Here is a 21842-nt window from a genome sequence, read left to right as displayed (position 1 = left end):
ATGCAGATGCCCGCACTGCCATAGTAGCCTGGCTGGGTCGCACACAGCACACACACATGCACACAGCCTACACACCTACACACGAGCTCTCACGCACTCACGCACACCACTTCATACAGTTACTCTGTAGTATAGACACATCTTCGTAGCACGGAAATCTTTGGTTTCCTTTTTGTGGAGCTGGGGAGCACAAAGTGTGTGTATGGTGGCCTTCGCTGGGGCCTATGCACTTCTGGGAATCCTGTACTTTCCGAAATACATGTAGTCACTGGCCTTAGCACTGTTCAATTAACGCTTTAATACATCGTTTTTCTTCGTTGGGTTTTATTTTTTAACACAAATATCGAACATTTCCAAACACCTTCGACCAGTTTGCAGTGTGCTTGTGTGGGTGGGGGGTGGGAAAATTGTGCAGTGTAGAGGTGGGAAAACATCGATGTGAACATCGATGTTTTTTTTTCCCAAAATCATCGGGAACAGGATTCGAATGCCATTGCAGATAGTATTAACATATATGGGGCAGACCGAAAAAATTCCTATTCATTCGATAAATAGGTGCATAAATGTGGGAAATAGAAAAGAAAAGGAAAAACTCTTAATTTCCATCCTCAAAATATACCCGCGAAAATCGCGCTTTAAAATGCATGTTTTGGTATTTCTCTTGGAGTTTGGTATTTTAACGGAAACATCGGCTAAAACACGCAAGTCGCACAAAAATATCGACCTTGTTCATCGATAAAATTTAACATCCTTAATACATTTGTCTTCTTCATGTACGTGAAATACTTTCAGGTATTTTGATGTCGAAAAGTTTATTTCTAAAAGCATATTTAAGAACAAAGGCTTTAGAAACATCCACACGAAGGTTTTTTAAATTTGTTTTAAATTGCATTCATATCCTTGTCACTCATTCACTTTCAAACAATTCCACTTTGGCGCACACTTTAGTCGATAAAAAGATCGATAAGTGCTCTCCCCTGCGACGAAAAAATGAGTCGCAATTTGAATGGGCTATAAAAAGGGGTATGGACAACCGGCGAAAACAACCAAGGAAAATTGCAAGATTCGTACAAACCCTCACCTCACCGATTTTTTCTTCAAGGTATATTGGGCAAGTAGGGTGGATTTCACCTGGCATGCGTGGCATTTTCTGGGCCTTTTGCCTATTGTCCACACCCTCTTTTTCCTTCCGTTATGTAGCAAATCTGTAGTAACCGTGTAAAGTGTAGAATTTGTTTTCATAAAAAAAGACGCAAGAGCCGCCGCTTGAAAAAATCAAATCGCCAGCAAAAGAAAGGTGAAAATTGAACCAAAACAGCCCCACGGTAAGCAGCAGTTCGCACCTCTGAAGCCCCCAAGCCCACAACAAACAAAAAAGGCAGAACGAAAGAGTGCAGCTCAAAACCGAGTTGTACAAAGAACTGAAAAGTATTAACCAGACAGGATAGCAGCTGTGAGTATTAACCAAAAATAAAGGCAATAAACCGCGAAACGACAGCTACACAAAGGGTGCTACGCGCTACTCTCCCCCCGAAAAGGGCGTGTGTATGAGTCAGAGTCGGCAGAGGCCGTGTCTCAAAAGAAAACAATAATTTGTCATGCCTCTTTGCATATGTATGTGTGGGCTTTTACATCGAAATTGATAAATCAGCTTTGCTGATCAGATGGTGCTCTCTGCCATTTTGAACAAATTTTCAAGTGGCCCCAAAAACGCCAACAAGTCAGCCCCCAAGAGGCAGATCTTGGCGACGGCTTCAGCTGCTGTCTGTTTTTGTGCCTTTTTTAGGCATTTAATTGAACTGTGGATGCAGTCTGTGTGGAAGTGTGAGTGTGTGCTTGAGAATGTTTTCATTGAGCCATATTTGTTGTTGCTTAAAATACCCTTGCGGAAAACAGTATTATTATGTTGACAGAATATTTGTAACGCATCGAAAGAAGCATATCAAAAGTCATTAGTTTCGACATGCCACTTTCTGATGTTTTTGCAGTCTTGTCGTTTCAAGTAAACCATTTAAATTAGTTATCCCACATACTGAGCGATCGATTTGAAAGAGTATCAAAAGCTTCGCCTCCCGAAGCTTGTTTCTCGCTCTCTTTCTGAAAACCGCAGTTCAACAGCATTGATAAACACTCACACACGGACACAAGGGAACATACACACTGCTGCTATCTCGCTCTTTTACGTTGACGTTGCTAGTTTTCGCCGTTTGCGCGAGTGACTCAGGGTATGATATTATCAGGGTATGTGTGTTTGAGTGAGTGTTGACACAGTTTGGGGGAGCACGACGACGAAAAATCAGCTTCATCGGAATTTGTCGGGCTGCAATATGTCTATATATAGCAATAAAACACGCACACAAACACACACACACACACACATAATATATTCACTCCACATTAATGGAATCTCCTCTGACTCGGTTAGGTCCACGCCACACATCACCGCATCACACACAGAGAGAGATACACTCCACCAACAACGATGTCATCACGCAAAACCGCCGGTCGCCGTGCCACCACCAAGAAGCGCGCCCAGCGCGCCACCTCCAATGTCTTTGCAATGTTCGATCAAGCCCAGATCGCCGAATTCAAAGAGGCCTTCAACATGATCGACCAGAATCGCGATGGCTTCGTGGAGAAGGAGGATCTGCACGATATGCTTGCCTCGCTTGGCAAGAACCCAACCGATGACTACTTGGATGGGATGATGAACGAGGCACCCGGACCGATCAACTTCACCATGTTCCTCACTCTGTTCGGTGAACGGCTGCAGGGCACCGATCCCGAGGATGTGATCAAGAATGCCTTTGGCTGCTTCGACGAGGAGAACATGGGTGTTCTGCCCGAGGATAGGCTGCGCGAGCTGCTCACCACAATGGGCGATCGATTCACAGACGAAGATGTATGTGCCCTGCTCCCCTCTCTGTATAATCGTGTCATTTTAATCTATGGTTCTCCCTCAGGTGGACGAGATGTATCGGGAGGCGCCGATCAAGAATGGGCTGTTCGATTACCTCGAGTTCACACGCATACTCAAGCACGGTGCCAAGGACAAGGATGAGCAGTAAATCCAGATACGCCACCAGCCAAGCGGCGTGCACCCAAGCTGCCTCTCCAATCCACTCCACTACTCCACTTCTCCACTCCAGCATGGAGCCTGTCCAAAATTATCCAAAATCCATTAAGAGTTTCATTTAACTTTATTTACTTTTTTTTGTTTTTGTTTGTTCTCGCGCTCTTGGTGTCCTTCGATTCCTGTACTTAACTGTGCATTTAAATTAAAAAAAAAAAACAAAAAAAAAAACGAACTTAAAAATACGAAAAACTAGAGAAAAGCCAGCAAATGTTATGTACGATATTTTAGTGTGTGCGAAGAAGAGCCTGAGATAACAACCAACGCCGTTTCCCCCAAGTTTTCATAAGTATTAACTCATTGAATATACATATACATATTACCTATATACAAATACATACTTATATACAAGAATGTGTGGCAATAAACCCAACGTTTGTTTCCCTAACGCACTCGCGTACTTTTATCTACCCAGAGACAGGCCAGACAAGACCACACGCCCACGAATCGTTCAGTCCCGTCGTCACCATCTAGCCACTTGTTCAAACAGTAGCCCGAACATTGTGTTTCACCAACTTGTTATTTGATTAAAATCTAGCAACTATTATACGTGTCGCCCCGCAGATATAGCTGCACGAAATACGGGAACAGATTATATATGCATATATGTAAGTTTCAAGATGGAATTGAAGAAGCTTTTTGAAGAGAATTGTGCGATTTACAAGCCAACTGATGGAAGAGTACAGATAGGATCGGATAAGGAACCACTAACCAGGGAGAAAACATAAACAGAAATGAAAATATGTAGAAATTGGGATAAAGAACGCTTAGATATACAACCCTTTATCAACGTCATGCGCGCGTAATGTATGTTGTTTTTGTAGTACATATTTAAATATCCCAGGATCCTCCAGAAAGTACTCTCGATAAGTATCCTTCATATTCAAAAGAGTTGCAATATATTTTTAGAAAATTTTATTATTTTAAAATATTCAGTTATTCAAAACGGCATTCACATTCTGTCTGGGATTGTGTGACAACGAGGGGGGGCGGGAATATACAAATTTATCAAGATGCAACTATAAGCTAAGCGTATTCAGATATTAAAATATGTAAATTCTATGTACATTCAAAGCATTAGGACTAAAAAAATATCTAGTAATGGCCTCTGCAGCAGCAACCAATGCGTACAAGTGTATAGACTGATTGGGGGATCAGTGGATTGGTGGCTTAGTCCACCTTCTTTGGCTGGGGCGCGGTGTCGAAGCGACGCTTTGATCTCGCCTGGTAGGCATCCTTCAGCTGATTGATCACATTGGCGAACAGTATGGTTCCGAAGAAGACCAGAATGGTGCCGATCCAGTGGTTGGCCGTGAATGGGTTGCGGAAATACAGAATGGAGAACAGAAGGGAGACAAACTTGCGCAGCGTCACCACCAGGGTGACGGTGAGTGAGGCACACTCGGTGGTCAGCACGTAGACGGCGCTGATGCAGACATACTGCGTCACAACATTGCAGAGCAGGTAGAAGAGCATCAGCGGGAACTTCCAGTCGAGGCCCAGTGCGCTCAGGACGGGGACAGCCACCGCCTCCGAGGCGACGGCTATGTTCAGGTGCTGCACAATGTTGCCGGCCATGAAGAGGAATCCGGGCAGCGGCAGCATGTGGGTGAAGAAGAGCGCCTCGCTGGGATGCTTGCCGTAGCGCTTGTAGATCACCTCCTGGTAGATGCCCATGTAGGCGGTCACGAGCAGGGCGATCGTCAGCAGGGCAATGCCCACCGACCACCAGAAGAAGTCCGAGTATGAGGTGTCCACCCTCAGCGTATGGTGTGTGTTGTCCTTCACATCGCCGCTTGACACCAAAGTGCAGAGCACAATGCCCGCCGTGATCATGGCCACGGAGCTGTACTGCCGCAGGTTGTAGCGCTTCTTCAGCAGTATGATGCCCATAATCATGTTGGCCATCAGCGAACCACTGCGGAAGATCATGTGCAGCGGCATCGGTATGTTGAAGTTGAAGGCATAGTTGTTGCACACGTTCGCCCCGAAGAAGAGCAGCACTAGGATCACATAGTCCTTGAGAGCGATCTTCGGCTTCACCGTGAAGAACTTCGATGTGAATATCAGGCCCTCCAGCGCAATGAACAGGAACTGTGAGAACGTGATCAGATTGCCTGCCCCCGGATCTATCTGGATAATCAGCTCCAGGAAGACCACATTGCTGCAGCATCCGATGAACACGAAGAGCATGCCCAGCAGGGCTTTCATGTTGAAGGCCATATCTCTGCAATAGCCAAAGGGAGATCGGTGGTGTGTTTGTTAGTTGATATTTAACAAAAGCAGATATCTCTCTCTCAATCTTGCAGTGAACAACAAAATTATTGCCTGCGCACGCAGACACGCACATTTTTGTTGTATCATACCCGATAGTCGAAATACTCCATATAGGGGTATATTAGATTTGTGGTGAAATTGTATGTGTATAACACCCAGAAGGAAGTGTTACCGACCCCAACAGCCGAGTCGATATAGCCATGTCGGTCTGTCCGTCTGTTTATCCTGATGAGCGCCTAGATCTCAGAGACTATAAGGGCTAGAGCAACCAAATTTTGTATAAAGACTCCTGTGCTATCATGCATTTAGCTTTTAATTTCAAAAACTTCGAGCAATGCTGAACACCTATAAATTCCCCAGTCTGTGGAGCATTTGTTTCACTATGTCGGGATCCTATCCTTTTCCTATGCTGCCGACTTTTGCTCTGCTATATTCTCCTGCCCACATTATGATATACTAAAGATTTGCGTTGTTGCAGAGAGTATTATGATGACAGCTTTGAAGCCTCTCTCCGTCTGAAAGTTGTTTGCAGATCGGCATAAATGATCGACAAGAACGATGGATAAAACTAAGAACCTTGTTCCCCCTATGCCAATTGATTAAGAGGTATATTAACAGTCTCCACTAGCGACTTAACTGATAGTCTAGAGATAGGGAGACGGAGAGGAGACCCCCAGACGGTGTAGCCTTCAAGGGGAGCGAGTGCGCTCTCAGCGTTAGTCGGCAGATTTGGTGAGCGGCAATAATTGTCACGTTGCCGATAAAGCTAACGAGCTCTCGCGGAGCCTCAGGCTTTGGATGATTAAATGAAACACTTATGTACCTACCTATCACTGTATTGATGCCGTAGGAAATGCTAGTTAGTCCGGTTGCTATTCGCTTGGGACAGATTTTGGACGACGTTTCGTGCGTTCAGTTCTGAATGTAGGAACTTTAAGATTGATTATATAAGTTGGTGGGTATGTAAATATATTATAACATGCAAACAAGCTCTCCGACACACACACACACACAACATGCACACAGGCATGAAGACACTCATGCACTCATGGTGGGAGACGGAGACCCACCTGGTTAATAACAATTGAGGCGCTCCCACTTACTCTCGCGCCACACACAAACAAAAGTGTTCTTGGAACTGGCGCGCGACCTTCACAATTCTGCTTCTGTTGCTGCTGACTATGGCTGCTGTTCGCGACTGCTGGCAGAACACATTTGAACTAATAAGTTATAGCTTATAGATAGGGGAAAAGGGGCGCCCAAATAGCCGCCAACAATAACTATCGAAATCTGTTTGATTTTCTTGTTTTTGTTTCAAGAAAAAACAGCTGAAGTACGTACAGAGTGACCAGCGTGGCAAAGACTGAACATTACCCAAAAAAGCTCAATGCGATGGGGGCTTTAAGCTCTGCGTCTTTCGATAAGCGATAAGCTATCGATCGAGTGGCGCGTTAGGAACTCAAATGTTGAATGAAATAAAAGCTTTGTTTTATTTGTGGTTTATTTTTAGAAATACCCTATTGGTGTTATTAAAAAATGGACAAAAAGCAAATAATGGTGGGTTTTATGTTGGAGCTAATTTGAAGAAAGGATTTGTTTTATGTTTTTATGTTATGTTATTGCACTCCTATAAGCAGTCTTTGGTATTAGTATTATTTAGTAGTATTTATTTCCGCCAAAGTGAGAGCATAAACCTTGTATAAGTTATCAACAGCGGCTAACGTTCGGTTTACGATGCTTGGAGATAGCTGGGATTCGCAATATCAGGAGATATAATCTGTCAAAGACGCAATTGTTGCCCTAATTTAAGAGTATAACAATTATCTGTGGTGCCATTAACGAACCCTTACCTTATCGAGGTCTCTGGCCGGCCGTGCACTTGACAGCCCCCAAGTAGTCTTCGTGGCCAGCCAAGAAGGCTGTGGACTGTCAGAAACATTTTGGCAATTCACCCAAGATGAGGATGATCGTGAAGCTGCGGCATCTGTTGATCCTATTAGCCGTTTGTGTGGCAGGCACCTACCAGGTAAGACTCAAAGACTCCCCCTGCTCCTGCTCCTGTTCCATTTTCAAGCTTTGATTTAAAGCTGTCGCTGCCCGATGATCCCACCTACTACGCTGGCGTTGTGGAGCACAGTGTTGCAGAGGGCACACCCAAAGAGCAGACCAGCATTATCTCGAATGCATTCAGGACGATCATCGAGTCCGCGGATGCCCGGGATCTCGACATCATTGTCTTTCCCGAGCACATACTAAACAACCGGGAGACGGCCACCTTTGTGCCGCATGGATCGCAGAACGTAACGCCCTGCTATGCCACGGACTACGAGGTCTTTCTTGTGGAACTGTCCTGCGCAGCCCGCTCCCGCGGCATCTACGTGGTGCTCAATGTCGTGGAGAAGGAGCTGTGCGCGAATGGAGCCGGAGCGGCAACGCTAGATCCGTGTCCGGCCACCGGAGTGCGGCACTTCAACACCAATGTGGTGCTGGACAGGAGGGGGCGTGTTGTATCGCGCTACCGCAAGACGCATCTGTGGCGGGCAGAGTACTACAGCACCTCGGTGCTGGTGGAGCCGGATGTGGCCATTTTCGAGACGGACTTTGGCGTGACCTTCGGCCACTTTATCTGCTTCGACATGTTGTTCTACGACCCGGCCATGCGGCTCGTCCACGAGCGTAACATCACCGACATTATCTACCCCACGTACTGGTTTTCGGAGCTGCCATTCCTCACCGCCGTCCAGCTGCAGGAGGGCTGGGCCTTTGGCAACGATGTCAATCTGTTGGCCGCCGATGCCAGCCATCCCTCCGGCCGCACCACCGGGTCCGGCATCTATGCGGGTCGTTCCGGACGCCTCACCGCCACTATCAACGAGATGCCCGTGCGTCTGCTTCTCAAGGCCCACGTGCCCAAGCGTCGTCCAGGCCTGCCGCCCTACCAGCTGCCCGCCCAGATAGACCCCATCTTCCAGCCGCTGCTGGAGACTCCTCGCTACACCAAGGTGGCCACCTACCGCGACTACAACGTGGACATCTTCACCAGCGTCCTGCTAGCGGCGGACTTTTTGAACGTTTCGCAGCGGCTCTGTCATGGCTCCAACTTCTGCTGCGACTTCCAGGTGCAGCGGCAGGCCTTTGCTGGCGATACGTCCGCTCTGCAGGCCTACCGCTATCGGCTGGGCGCCTACCTGGGCAACGAGACGACGCTGATCCGAGTGGACCGCAGCGAGCAGGCCATCTGTGCGCTCTTCTCCTGCCTCGATGAGGAGATCCAGAGCTGCGGCTTTGTCTTTCCCGAGAGCATTCGCGTGGGCAACAAACATCACTTCACCAGCATCCGAATCGGCGGCACCTTCCCTGCTGCACCGCGAGGCCGTCGCCTCATTATGCCCAGTACCCTGGATGGCCTGTTCATGCCGGTGGCCGTGGCCCACTACAACTGGACGGAGACCCCCGCGGCGGCCACCCACCCTGAGCAGGCTATTCGTGTGGATCTGGAACTGCTCCGACCGCGCAACGATCTTCTCACGTTCGCCATTTGGTCCAACTACTATACGGAACTGCCATCCACCCACAATTTGGATCATCTGCAGCCGCACGGTGGCGCCCCGGTCACAGCCACATCCTCACCGCCCGCCGGCGCTCCAGCTACAGCTCCTGTTGGGGGTTCTGGAATGGCCCTAACCTCCACTTTGTCCCTGGTATTGGCTTGTCTCCTTTCCCATCTATGGGTAAAGGTGTCGCCAACATAGGGGTATCGTTGGGACAGCTTTCTGTTTTTCGAACAAAGGATTTTACAAGTTATAATATTACATAGAAATGATATGGTTGGTACTGGGTACTCTTGTGTTTTTTCGTACATTTATAAATAAAAATCACAATCTCCGCCATCCAGGCCATAGAGTATGTTTCCATGAATGTGAAAATCGATTAAAATGTGAATATTTAGGCAAACAAAAGAGGAGTAGAGCGTGATAGGTGGACCAACGCATGGGATAATTAAAAGATGGAAATAAGGAAATCAGAATTTAAATTACGCTTCTGAAAGTATCGGCGGGCATCTGTAACATCATATGTTATGTTAACATTTTGCCCAGCCTGCTCTTCCAGCGGCCTGTTAGGCGTAACAGTGTGCTGTTAATGCGCCAGCCAGCTGTTAAATGTGGAAGTCGCTTTCTGATTTTCCTGTTCGCCTGGTAGTGAAATATCGAAAAGTATCGCTTGGGCATCGTTTTGTGGCGGAATTTCATTTTTTCGATGTCATTGATTTTCGCTTTTAGAATAGTTTTCTTTTTATGATATTTTCAGTACAGACGTTCGCAAATAATTGGAGCCTCTGGTTTTTTTGTGGGACCCACAGAAGTATCGAGTATATTAGGTAGTGTCTAAAGCCTAGTACTCAGATAGACATACTTGCCCTAGCAGTATTTTCAATTATTTCTTTAGGCACCACCACCGCCAATATTTTACAATCCCTCTTCTGCTGCCAAGAATGGAGGTACAGGTGTAAAATACAGTTTATACTGAACATCCTATTAAAGGGGTTTTATTTGCATGGGATTTTGAGCTGTTTGGCTGGGCGTGAGGCGACGCTGACGAAGTAGATCGTGAATCCACGCTCGCTGGCACCCGGAAGCTAGAAGCGGCCTTCGTCCACACTCACCGGATAAGGAAGCGGTGATAATGGTGACCTCTTGACCTTTGGATGGAGCACATCGAGCGGCAGAGCCAGGCCGTGGTCCAGGCATCGGGCATCGAATTCAGTCAAGTTCTAATTCTAATTTACACATCGCATTAATGCCTTGACAATACCTAATTGGGGGTCTTTAATACGCGTTCAAATGCTTTGGGATACCTGAGGCCTGCTTTTGATTGTAATCCAATCCTGAAGGCTTTGCGCATACCAAATGTCGATCTTTATGTCAACTTTTATCCTTCTCCTCTGCAGCAGCAGCATCACTAGGAAATCCGAGTTCGAATTCTTGAACGAACGAACCACTGCTTCGCTTCGGGACTCTCCACTGCTGCATGTGGGCAATAGGGGCATTGGGTATTTTTGAATGAATCGACGGTTACAAGACCGAGTAATTCACGGCCAGCGTGTAGAGTTCGTTCCAGCGCCTGCGCCGTGCTGAAGTGGGGATGTGGGAGAGGCTGGGGCAGAGGCATTGTTTGCATTTCCAACAGGTAGCGACGCCGGCGTCGCTGCCCCATGCAACAGTGGGCGCCGCTTATAATGAGCCAAGGCGAGGCACAGCCACGAGGCAAGGACAGGGCAGAGGCAGTGGCAGTGGCAGTGACAGTGGCCGTGGCAGCAACAGCAACAGAAATAGCAACAGCAGCAGCAGTAGAGGTTGTGGCTGTGGCATGATGAGGACCCTCGAATGGACTCTCCCGCTGTGACACACACGCATCAATGGCAATGACGATTTCAGTGGCAGCAACAGCTTCTCAGAGTCCACCCGCTGGCCTGGAATGCTCTGAAGCTGGACAGGATTCACGCTGTGACTTTCCGTGCGATTTAACATCATTTGCATGCCACATTCCCCTGCTTCCCAGTCGCAGTCCCAAGCCCAAGCCCAAGGCCAAGCCCAATCCCAATCCCAATCCCTGTCGCTGTTCCAATCCCTGACTCTCCTGGACGGTGGATGTTTCAAGGTGCAAAAAGAATAAAGTTTCAAGCTCTAAAAGGTGTCCAACGTTTGTCCAATGCGCCGGGAAAATCCTTGCCCAATGGGGCTGGTAGGTTGAGGAGAAGAGAAAAGGCAACCGACCGAGAAGGGCAGCCACATGTCGCGCGACACATACAAAATGCATATAAATGAGAATAATTGTTGATGGAATTCTCATTGAGAGATTGTTTATGGGTTAGCCAATATCTCACTCTCTCCTTCTCCCATCTATTTCCCCCTCTCTTTCTGCCATATCTTTCCCCTTTCCACAAAAGACAACTTTCGATTCGATTTCGAGGCCTGGGCAAACAATTTTTTCTTTCCACAAAAATCAAAAACTTTGTTCTCTTCCCTCGTGCTGCTTTTCTTTCTCTCTTTTCTCGGGTGCGGTGGTGAGTGGTGGCTGATGGCTGCTCCTGTGGCACCTGCCACTTGAAAATTCCACACGGCTCCTGTTACATTTTGATTTATTTGCTGAAATTTATTGTTAAAGTGAATGGAGGAGGCGCAAAGTTGCCAGCATCAGGCGGAATATGTGGGGGTGTGCGCTGTGTAATGGATGGAGTTGGGGGCAGCCTGGGAGGCAGGCAGGCAGGCATACAAGGCCACCGCTTGGAGCACTGGAGCACCAGTTCATCAGTTCAAAGTCCCCATAAAATATCGGTATTCAAACTCAATATTGAAATAGGTGGTGAGGTATTCATCCCAATACTGACGACTTTTGTATCCACAAATATCGATTTCGGTTCTCCTGTTCTAACAAAATTTCAAATATCGATTCGGGTTCTCGGTTTTGGGTTTCGGTTTGGAAATAAATGAATTCTTTTAAAATATCTCTAAAATGTAGACTATTTTTCAGCTGAATTCGGGTTCTCATTCAGAATCAGTACCATCAATTGACAAGCACCACACACACACATTCCCTTAACCATTCCCATTTCCATTTCCGTCTCCTTTTATGGGTAGGTCTCCTGGCCAATCCCCAAGCCCCCCGTTTGGCCGTGTGGATGCCCTCCAGGTTTGAGGCAGAACTGATTGAATTGAATATCAGTTTGCAGGTGCCCCTGAACCAACCCAACCCCCCCGGCTCTTCGAATGACTGAAAGACTCCCCCAACAGAGGACTGACTGACTGACTTCATCGTTCGTTCTCCTCTTCTCGTTCTGGTGTGCCATTTGAATTTGAATGGAAATGATTTCACTTGATTTTCATATTTTTATTACGCTTCCCCTTAGGTCTTACCTTTCACACACACACACACACACACACACACACACACACACACACATATATATACTTGCCATCTCTTTCTATATCGCTGTTGCTGGCTCTTTTGCTCTTGTTTTTTCCTCGAGCTATTTTTTTGGTTCGTTGGTGGAGGGACCGTGGAGCCGGAGCCTTGCCTTGGCGCCTTTTTGACTTTATTAAAATGTTGTGTTGTAAATATGTACAGAGAAAGAGCGAGAGAGAGAGAGAGAGAGGGAGGGAGAGAGTGAAAGGCAAATGCGTTTCCTTGTTTGCCTTTTGCCTGGTTTTTCTCCCCCCCTCCCTCCCCCCAGATCTTCCAAGTTCTGGCCTGTTGCCTGTTTCAATTTTATTGTTGTTTAATGCAATTTTCTAATTGTTTGCAGATTTGTAAAAACATTTTCTGCTCGTTAAGGGTTCAAGCAGTATGAGGATTGCTAAACTACAATCATCGAATATACATACATATGTATAGGTACATATTTATGTACACTGGTACTTGTGCTCGAACTCCTAATTGGCTTAAGCATATTCAAGAAAAACATTTTCCTAATGAGCATTTGAGTTCTCTTTCAAATAGGGGTTTTTCAGCTTGTCCAGCTCGGTGTCTGTTCGGGACTTTGTCAGTTAAAGATCTATTCGATCCTTGGACCAATGGAAGCGAGAGCGCCACTGACCAAGAGAACGGTAGAGAAGGCTGGCTGGAGCATATGTAGAATACAACGGAGTAAAATAATAGGGATTTACTTTACTTTTGCACCACCGGATATAATCCATGGCTTATTGGCTAATATTGGGCTAATGCGTAGCCCAACAAACAGTTGTTTAGACTTAAAAATTACTCGAAAAAACCCCGTACCTATTCGTATGCAAATGCGTTTTTTATTAGTTGAATAATTCTACTACCTTGTGCCATATCTAGTGATTGACACCGCCGGCATTCGCAGGGGAACAACCCGGCTAAAAAGCTGTCACCCAGTCCCAGTCCCTGTCTCTCTCTCTCTCTATCTCTCACTTATTTATGGTATTCCCTTTGTTGTGACTGTTATTGCTGTTTTATCTGTGTGCTTCTTTCGCATGATCTATATTTTGTTGCCTCTGCGTTTTTTAGCCACTCCTGTTTCTCGTTTATGTTTCTTCTGTTACCGTCGTTTATCGCTTCCCGCTGGACTTCAGTTAGTTTTGCATAAAAAACGCGTTTAGAAGGCACACGCGGTGTCAGCGGTGTCGTCGTTATTTATCCATCCGTCCATCAGGTACGTGTACAGGCCCCCCCCTTTAAGTATGCCAAATAAAAATAAAGTTAAAATCTTTAAGACGGTCATATTGTGTGCCCAATACATACACGCACTTAGGGCTTACCTTTTCGATACCCTTGCAGCTTCTCTATAGATGATACAGACTTTAATTATTTGTACAAATTACCCCTAAGCGAATAGGCACATTCGTTAACGAGTGCTGCTAGTGAATTCTTAGCCTATACACTTCTGGATCTACTGGAGTCTTTGCCAGAAAGTACGTAAGACGCTACCTTAGCTGCTGATGGAAATTGTATACAATTTATTGATCAATTATAAACAAACAAGTGCCCCAAATGGATAGCACCCTTTTGCTGCAAGGGTATCGAAACGAAAGCAAAAAGAAAGTACGAAAAAGGGACGGCCTACAACAGAAAAAAGAAAGAAGCAAAGGAAATGAAGAAAAACTTGATTTATTTTTATGTGCTCGGCGGTGCGGCAGCATGGAGTCCAAACAAGGCGGGCGCGGGTCATTGTGGTGGTGCTGGAGCTCAGCGGCACAAATGCTACGTGCGTAATGACCAGGCACACACACACACACACACACACCTCGTCCTTTGCCCCCATGCCCCACACCCACGCACGCACTTGAAGTTAAAGAAGTTCCACGTTGCGTATACGTAATCATATTCTTTCTTATTTATATTTTTATTTTTTTTTGCGTTTCGGACCGCCCTGAACCACCAACCAAACCCCAAGCCTGTTAAATTATACATCTGCATGTGTATATATGTATAGCTGGGGATAAAGTGGGTATGGGGATGGGACCGGAGGGCTCTTCCTGCGTGGACAAGTGGCCAAAAAAAAAGAAAACACACACACAGGCACCAATGGCACCACACAACAAAAGGAGGAAGGGGCATTGGGCAATGGGCAATGGGCAACGGGAAATGTTTTTCCTTTGGGAGAATCAATCGGAACATATCACAAATCAAACAGAGCATATCTCATAGATGCTTTTTGATCTAAATGTATACTCCAATCAATCAGTGAATGATTTCATTAGCTTAGGAAATACATTTAATGCTGCAAATATATTTATTCCCATCCATATGTTTTTGACAGAAACTTGCAAATATACAAATACAACTTTCGTCCGATATAATCTGTACATTACCAATCTAGAATCATAAGAAAAAATCAGCAGCTTGTACGCACCAAAGATCCATCCATCTGTCCATCGTCTTTGTATGTTTCCATATGCCCGCCAAATCACAAAGTTAATCTGTTGCATGTGGAGGTGGAGTTGCATGATATATCCATGAGATAAACCGATTATATGACTAGTAATGGACTACTGGGGAGCTGCCTGTGGCACTTTGGCATTGTGTCAGTAATAAAATGCAAAAAAAGGAAATGAAATAGAAACGTACCACCCCCACCCCCCCCAGTGCAATCGTGTGGAAATTCTGGCAATAGAAATGCCATTACAATGGCGCTGCCTCTGAATTCCTTTCCTGCCGTGCTGCCGCTGCAATGGAAATGAAAATGGAAAATGGAAAATTGTTGGCATCATCAACACGTAGCGTTGACGTGTTGAAAATGCTGAAAATTATCGCTAACTCGTATTTCGAATGGGTATTCGGTTGTGTGGTGCATGGAATGCTGGTTGCTTTGCCAATAAAATGATTTTCAATTGAATTTCCACACACACACTGGCACAGACACAATGTTGACGGACGCAACAAATGTGTATGATTACCTTTAATAACATTTGTCTGACTCTCTCTCCCTCTCAAATATGTACATGCATTTAGTCGCTCGACTTTCATGCTGCTGTGGTCTGTTTGAAAAGCGCCTGTTGGCTTATATCCTCGTATTTCCTCTGGTCTGACATTAATCCATAATTGCCTTAATTATCGCTTGCAGACTCGCGAAAGGACACAGACCCCACAAGTCCCACAAATATGAATTGAATTTGAACTCAAAACAACACCAATCCGAGAGATTCAGAGATGTATTTTTTCACCTCCTCTCATACTCATGCTCGTACTCGTATTTCAGTGATATTTTAGTTCGGGATGAACACAAAAAATTACCAAAACCAGCCTTGTTCAGGGGAACATCTACAACAGGGCAACAGCGCTGTTAGCACTCCAGGTTAACAGCCTGTTATCGCTACCGCGTACCGTTCTCAGTTAACAGCTAGCTCTCAGACACTGCTAGTGTCATCACGATCCACACGATACACACGATCCACACGGCTCGCGCGCGGCCCTAGCTTGAAAGCGAGAACTCACATAATGCGAGTTAGGTTCCTACCCGAATACCAGAGGGAAATAGACGACTGATATATTGTAAATATGTATGTATTTGTGTATACACCACCTGCGTTTCATATTTTGCATTTTCGTACTCTTTGTAGGATACCTCCATCTAGATCCTCCCTTCTACAAAGCGAATTACTCGGAACTTCACGGCTCTCGGTCGGCCTTAGCTTGTAAGCGAGAACTAATGCTAGTTACGGCTCCACTTCCCGCCGAAACACAACACGAATCACAGAAATATACGACATCTTTCACTCAATGATTGCCGCCCAGCTCCACAAAAACCAACACACAATTACGCCCGATACTCAGTCTAATCCTACGATATATTTCATACGTAATTTTTGTCGGGTCGTGTCATGTCTATCGACACCGTCTTTAATCGATATTTATTATCATTTCAGAAGGCTGTACATATTAAGTTCAGTTTTTGACAGTCGTATTTTACAGACAAACAGAAACAGTGCACGTATTCCAAATCGTAAAATTGTTCGTTTTGTGAACTTCCAAAACTAATAGAATTCTTTTAACCAGACCACACCAGAAAATGCCGCTGTCATTGGGGAAATGGCCGTCTATTATCATCGTTTGCATGCCTTTGGCCGTCACTTTCGGTAAATATATTTACAGGAAGATGACCGACAAGCCGGGGCTGGATGCAATTCAGCCCATAGCCGAACTGGAGGCTCCGGACAACAACCCGGAGGTGTCCGGGCAGGTAGCTACAGGCGTCTTGGAGGAGCCGATATCTCCCCTGAGTGCAGCAGAAAAATTCAAGAAGGACGGCAACCGTTGCTTCTACAACTATAGATACGTGGATGCCATACGCTGCTACAGCAAGGCCATCGACATGTGCCCCAAGGAGCACACCACGGAGTTGGCCATTTACTATCACAACCGCGCAGCCTGTCACGAGATGATCGAGAACTGGATTCAAGTTAAGGAAGATTGCGCCAAGGCACTGGAGTACAATCGTCGCTATATTGGACGTTGACATGCAATGTCAAGAGGCGATGCAATTACTGCACCGTCAAGTGGCCCGTGTGACACCAGCAGAAGGCTGTTACGCGCGGATCCCAGGCAAAACGCAGCATGCAATAAAATTCAAAGTACAAATACCACTACAATTACTAATTACTAGAAAGGTGTGTAAGGATTAGTAATTTAATAAGAGGAAGAGAATTAGTGGAGGATATAATATGGTAGAGGGAATTATAATCCGAGCATAAGACCCTAAACGGTTCATGCAAGGAATAATTCGATCTACAAAGTGGAAGGAACAACGGTATAAAGTTTCTAGTCAGTCTAATAGGAATCGTGAAGTTTATGCGGCTCAACAGATCAGGGCTGTCTATGTCACCCCTGATCAAGTTGTGCATAAATATCACACCAAGCCTTTTTCTACGGTTAACTAAGGATGGGAGGTTTACTAATAATAGTCTACTAGAGTAAGATGGGAGTCTTACACCCGCATCCCAGTTAAGGCCCCGCAGAGCAAAGAGTAAAAAGTTTTTCTGTACTGATTCTATACGGTCCTGGTGTACTTTGTACTGAGGGCACCATACACAGGAGCCGTATTCTAAGATCGGACGAACAAGCGAGGTATAGAGAGTCTTTGTTATATAGGGGTCGTCAAATTCCTTTGACCACCTCTTTATAAACCCAAGCACGCCCATGGCCTTATTTACCATGGTAGAAATGTGTTCGGAAAACTTTAACTTGGGATCTAACATAACACCCAGATCATCCACCAGGGTAATTCTCTCAAGAGAACCCCCAAATAGGGTGTAGGGAGCCAACAAAGGGTTAGAACGATGAAATGTCATAACTTTGCATTTCGAGGCATTAAGGTGTAACAAGTTTGCACAACACCATGACTGAAAGCTATTGAGATCGGATTGCAAGCGAGAATGAAATGAAATGTCCTTGTACTGGACACAGAGTTTAACATCATCCGCATACATAAGTACTCGAGAGTATGTTATTACTGAAGGCAAGTCATTAATAAAGAGTGTGAAGAGTAAGGGGCCTAGATGGCTGCCCTGTGGTACTCCCGAAGAAACCTTTACTGGTAAAGAGAGGGAGTTTTTGAAGAGGACTCTTTGAGACCTAGAACAAAGATAGCTAGAAATCCATCTCAGGAGGTTGGGCGGAAACCCTAAAAGGTCAAGTTTATGTGCTAAAAGGGAATGGTTTACAGAGTCGAATGCTTTACTAAAGTCGGTGTAAATAACATCCGTCTGTAAGTTACCTTGAAAGCCTTTAATAATGAAAGAGGTAAACTCTAACAAGTTCGTGGTGGTTGATCGCCGCCTTATAAATCCATGCTGAGTTGGAGATATAAGTGACTTGCAGAGATGTTGCAAGTGCGGAGTTAAAACCTTCTCAAACAATTTGGTAATAGCGGATAACTTTGCTATACCTCTATAATTTTTTGCATCAGACTTGCTACCTTTTTTATGGAGAGGAATTATAAACGATTCCTTCCAGATTGGGGGGAAGCAAGAGGAATCAATGGACAGGGTGAATAGTTTAAGCAATGGTCCACACAGAGCCTCGGCGCAGTACCTGAGTACACAACCTGGAACCCCGTCTGGACCCGGTGAAAACACCGGCTTAACTAGTCGAAGATCTTGAAGTAGGGAATATTCATTTAACAAGGGACTGAAAATGCCGTTCGACCTCGGTAATCCGTATGGGTACGGTTGACCAGAGTAGCGTTCCTCAGAATAGGTGGTTTGGAAAAACTGGGCAAAAAGATCGGCAATTGCCTGATCATTATTTGCCGACGTATTACAAAATGATAGCGAGGATGGGTGTGCGGACGTTCTACGCTTACTGTTTACGAAGCAGTAAAACTGTTTAGGGTCCTGAGAAAAACGTATCCTGCAACGAGATAGGTAGTTCTTATAGCATTGAGCATTAAGAACTGAAAAGTTTGACCGAGCTATTACATAACGAGAGTGAGAAGTAGGAGAACCCACTTCTTGAAATTTTTTATAAAGTCTTGATTTTAAGTTTTTTAGACTGGATAACTCTTTGGTAAACCGAGGGGGTTTTCCAGATCTAATCGGACAAGAAAGCGGGACACAAGAATCAAAAAATGTGCCAAGAGCATTGTAAAAAATGTTTGTGCCTTTTGTGACATCAGTGCACAAGTACAAAGCGGACCAATCAAAATCCCTAATTAGGTAATTAAGCTTCGCAAACTCGGCTTTACGAAAGCAGCGGGCACGTTCAGGTAGTCTACTCGACCGATCCAATACAGTTGGTCCTATGTCTAGCGACACCTCGAAAGTAGGGTGGTAGGCGTCTTCAGGTATAGTGAGCGGAAGGGCTCGGGTTAACAACACTATGGTCGGATCCGATACAAAGCATAGATCAAGCAATCGACCCAAGGAATTTTTCACATGATTGACTTGAGACAGGGACAGGTCAAGCAAGCCGTCAACAAAGTCATGTCGTGACATGGGCACTAGGATACTAGACTCGTTTACCGAAGACCAAACAGTTCCTGGCAAGTTGAAGTCACCAAGAACTGTCATACGATCTTTATCAGATAGTGAGGAAGCAACAGCGGTTAAAGCGGACAAGTGCTGCTCATAAATTGAAATATCCGAAGAAGGTGGGATATACGAGCAAGTAATGAATATAGCGAAAGCGGGAAGAATCAGTTTTACACACAGGAATTCCAGTTCCTGTTGAACTTGGACTGTGAAGTGTTCTGACGTGAAGTAAGAGTCCACTGCAATTAGAACCCCTCCTGCACGTCGAGACGAACGGTCCTTTCTAAAAGTTGTGTACCGACCTGCCAAAACCTCGGAACTAAGAATGTCCGGCTTTAACCAGGTTTCAGTAAACACAATAACGTGGGAAGCAAATGCAACACTATCCCGGAAAAGAATGCTGAGCTTACTACGCAAGCCTCTTACATTCTGATAGGTTACTAAAAGAGAAGTTAGTTTTTTGGAAAGGTTGGAGCAAGACGGGAAGTTGAGGAAGAGGAAGTTGAGGTTGAGGGTGGCACGCTGGAAAGATTTGGAAGCGATATGGGGGGCCTATTCTTCTTCTTAGCCTTAAACTCCTTCACCACCAAATGCTCCGGCCAAAATTTGGTGGAGCAAATGGTGTCAAATTGAGTTGGGGAGATGCTTATCTTAAACGACGCTATCTCCCTGGCATAAGAGAAGTTAAATTTCTCCACCTTTAAACCCACGGCTTTTATTTTGCTTTGAATGAAAGCAGTTACATCATTAGATGTGAGGTCAGGGGCCAGCCGTGAAACAAAAACTTGTCGTTTTGGTGGGACTCCCACCAGTGGTTTAGTCACCGCAGGTCTAGTACCTGTGGTGGCAATATCCGGAGGTCCGGAACGTCTATTTACTGGTGGGATCGGGATAGACGGGACAACTAGTGAACTTGCGGACACCACGGACACGGACGCAGCAGACGTACTTGGCTGCACATTCTCCGAGGCGATGAATTCGGCTACCGAATCTGCATCGCCAGCAGCTTTCGTTGCCTTTGGAGTGGCAAACGAGATCAACTGCTGCACACTTGGAGTGGTCGGAGTCAGTTTTTCGGCGGCGCACGGCTGAGTGACGGTTGGCACTTGCAGGTCCCGCGGAGTGACCTTTTTGCGCCTCGGAGACTCATTCAGCAGTTTTAAACCGCTAAACTGAGCCTCCATGGCTAGGAGCCGATCGTATTGGTTTTTGAAACCAACGGTCAGCTCCTTAAAGCCACTCCGCGTCTGCCTCATGAAAGCCACCATGTCTTTCTCCACCGCACGGCATGCCTCGCAACTGTAATGCAAGCCATTACGTTTGGCTATGGCATCGCTCACGAGGCCAGAAAATCCCGCGCATTTTGCGTGGACTACGCTGTCGCAGAGCCAGCAGGGGACATTCGGCTGATCGTGAGTGATCTGCTTCTTGCAGGTTTTTTTGGCGCAGACCACAGCGAATTCCATTTTATTTTTATTATTTAAATGTTGGCTTGGGGCTTATATCCTCGTATTTCCTCTGGTCTGACATTAATCCATAATTGCCTTAATTATCGCTTGCAGACTCGCGAAAGGACACAGACCCCACAAGTCCCACAAATATGAATTGAATTTGAACTCAAAACAACACCAATCCGAGATATTCAGAGATGTATTTTTTCACCTCCTCTCATACTCATGCTCGTACTCGTATTTCAGTGATATTTTAGTTCGGGATGAACACAAAAAATTACCAAAACCAGCCTTGTTCAGGGGAACATCTACAACAGGGCAACAGCGCTGTTAGCACTCCAGGTTAATAGCCTGTTATCGCTACCGCGTACCGTTCTCAGTTAACAGCTAGCTCTCAGACACCGCTAGTGTCATCACGATCCACACGATACACACGATCCACACGGCTCGCGCGCGGCCCTAGCTTGAAAGCGAGAACTCACATAATGCGAGTTAGGTTCCTACCCGAATACCAGAGGGAAATAGACGACTGATATATTGTAAATATGTATGTATTTGTGTATACACCACCTGCGTTTCATATTTTGCATTTTCGTACTCTTTGTAGGATACCTCCATCTAGATCCTCCCTTCTACAAAGCGAATTACTCGGAACTTCACGGCTCTCGGTCGGCCTTAGCTTGTAAGCGAGAACTAATGCTAGTTACGGCTCCACTTCCCGCCGAAACACAACACGAATCACAGAAATATACGACATCTTTCACTCAATGATTGCCGCCCAGCTCCACAAAAACCAACACACAATTACGCCCGATACTCAGTCTAATCCTACGATATATTTCATACGTAATTTTTGTCGGGTCGTGTCATGTCTATCGACACCGTCTTTAATCGATATTTATTATCATTTCAGAAGGCTGTACATATTAAGTTCAGTTTTTGACAGTCGTATTTTACAGACAAACAGAAACAGTGCACGTATTCCAAATCGTA

The 21842-nt window shown here is 45.6% G+C and overlaps 4 protein-coding genes across 7 annotated transcripts; 3 read left to right on the top strand and 1 right to left on the bottom strand.

Annotated features, from left to right (window-relative positions):
- Positions 1-1243: 1243 nt before the first annotated feature.
- Positions 1244-3521, top strand: LOC6603083 (myosin regulatory light chain sqh). 2 transcript variants are annotated; one of them, XM_002028089.2, is made up of 3 exons: positions 1244-1453; positions 2426-2902; positions 2964-3521. In XM_002028089.2, the coding sequence occupies exons 2-3, from the start codon at positions 2483-2485 to the stop codon at positions 3066-3068; spliced, it is 525 nt and encodes a 174-aa protein (XP_002028125.2). In that variant the 5' UTR covers positions 1244-1453; positions 2426-2482; the 3' UTR covers positions 3069-3521. The 2 variants fall into 2 exon arrangements, with proteins under 2 accessions (XP_002028125.2, XP_026847090.1); XM_026991289.1 differs by having other exon boundaries at positions 1246-1325.
- Positions 3522-4031: 510 nt separating this feature from the next.
- LOC6603084 (UDP-xylose and UDP-N-acetylglucosamine transporter) lies at positions 4032-6686 on the bottom strand. 3 transcript variants are annotated; one of them, XM_026991287.1, is made up of 3 exons: positions 6481-6686; positions 6238-6341; positions 4032-5360 (listed from the first exon to the last, which is right to left on the bottom strand). In XM_026991287.1, the coding sequence occupies exon 3, from the start codon at positions 5354-5356 to the stop codon at positions 4304-4306; it is 1053 nt and encodes a 350-aa protein (XP_026847088.1). In that variant the 5' UTR covers positions 5357-5360; positions 6238-6341; positions 6481-6686; the 3' UTR covers positions 4032-4303. The 3 variants fall into 3 exon arrangements, with proteins under 3 accessions (XP_026847088.1, XP_026847089.1, XP_002028126.1); XM_026991288.1 differs by having other exon boundaries at positions 6238-6328; XM_002028090.2 differs by lacking the exon at positions 6238-6341.
- Positions 6687-7352: 666 nt separating this feature from the next.
- Positions 7353-9316, top strand: LOC6603085 (vanin-like protein 2). Its single transcript, XM_026991323.1, has 2 exons — positions 7353-7436; positions 7498-9316. Exons 1-2 carry the CDS (start codon positions 7368-7370, stop codon positions 9160-9162), a joined length of 1734 nt encoding a protein of 577 aa, XP_026847124.1. The 5' UTR covers positions 7353-7367; the 3' UTR covers positions 9163-9316.
- Positions 9317-16526: 7210 nt separating this feature from the next.
- On the top strand, positions 16527-16886 carry LOC6603086 (mitochondrial import receptor subunit TOM70). Its single transcript, XM_002028092.1, has one exon. The coding sequence runs from the start codon at positions 16527-16529 to the stop codon at positions 16884-16886; it is 360 nt and encodes a 119-aa protein (XP_002028128.1).
- Positions 16887-21842: the final 4956 nt, after the last annotated feature.

This window comes from Drosophila persimilis, unplaced genomic scaffold (assembly GCF_003286085.1).
Source record: "Drosophila persimilis strain 14011-0111.01,24,50 unplaced genomic scaffold, DperRS2 tig00000663-arrow-arrow-pilon, whole genome shotgun sequence".
Taxonomy (NCBI): Eukaryota; Metazoa; Arthropoda; class Insecta; order Diptera; family Drosophilidae; genus Drosophila; species Drosophila persimilis.
The sequence above is the reverse complement of the archived record's forward strand: the minus strand, read 5'-3'. Positions and strand labels throughout refer to the sequence as shown.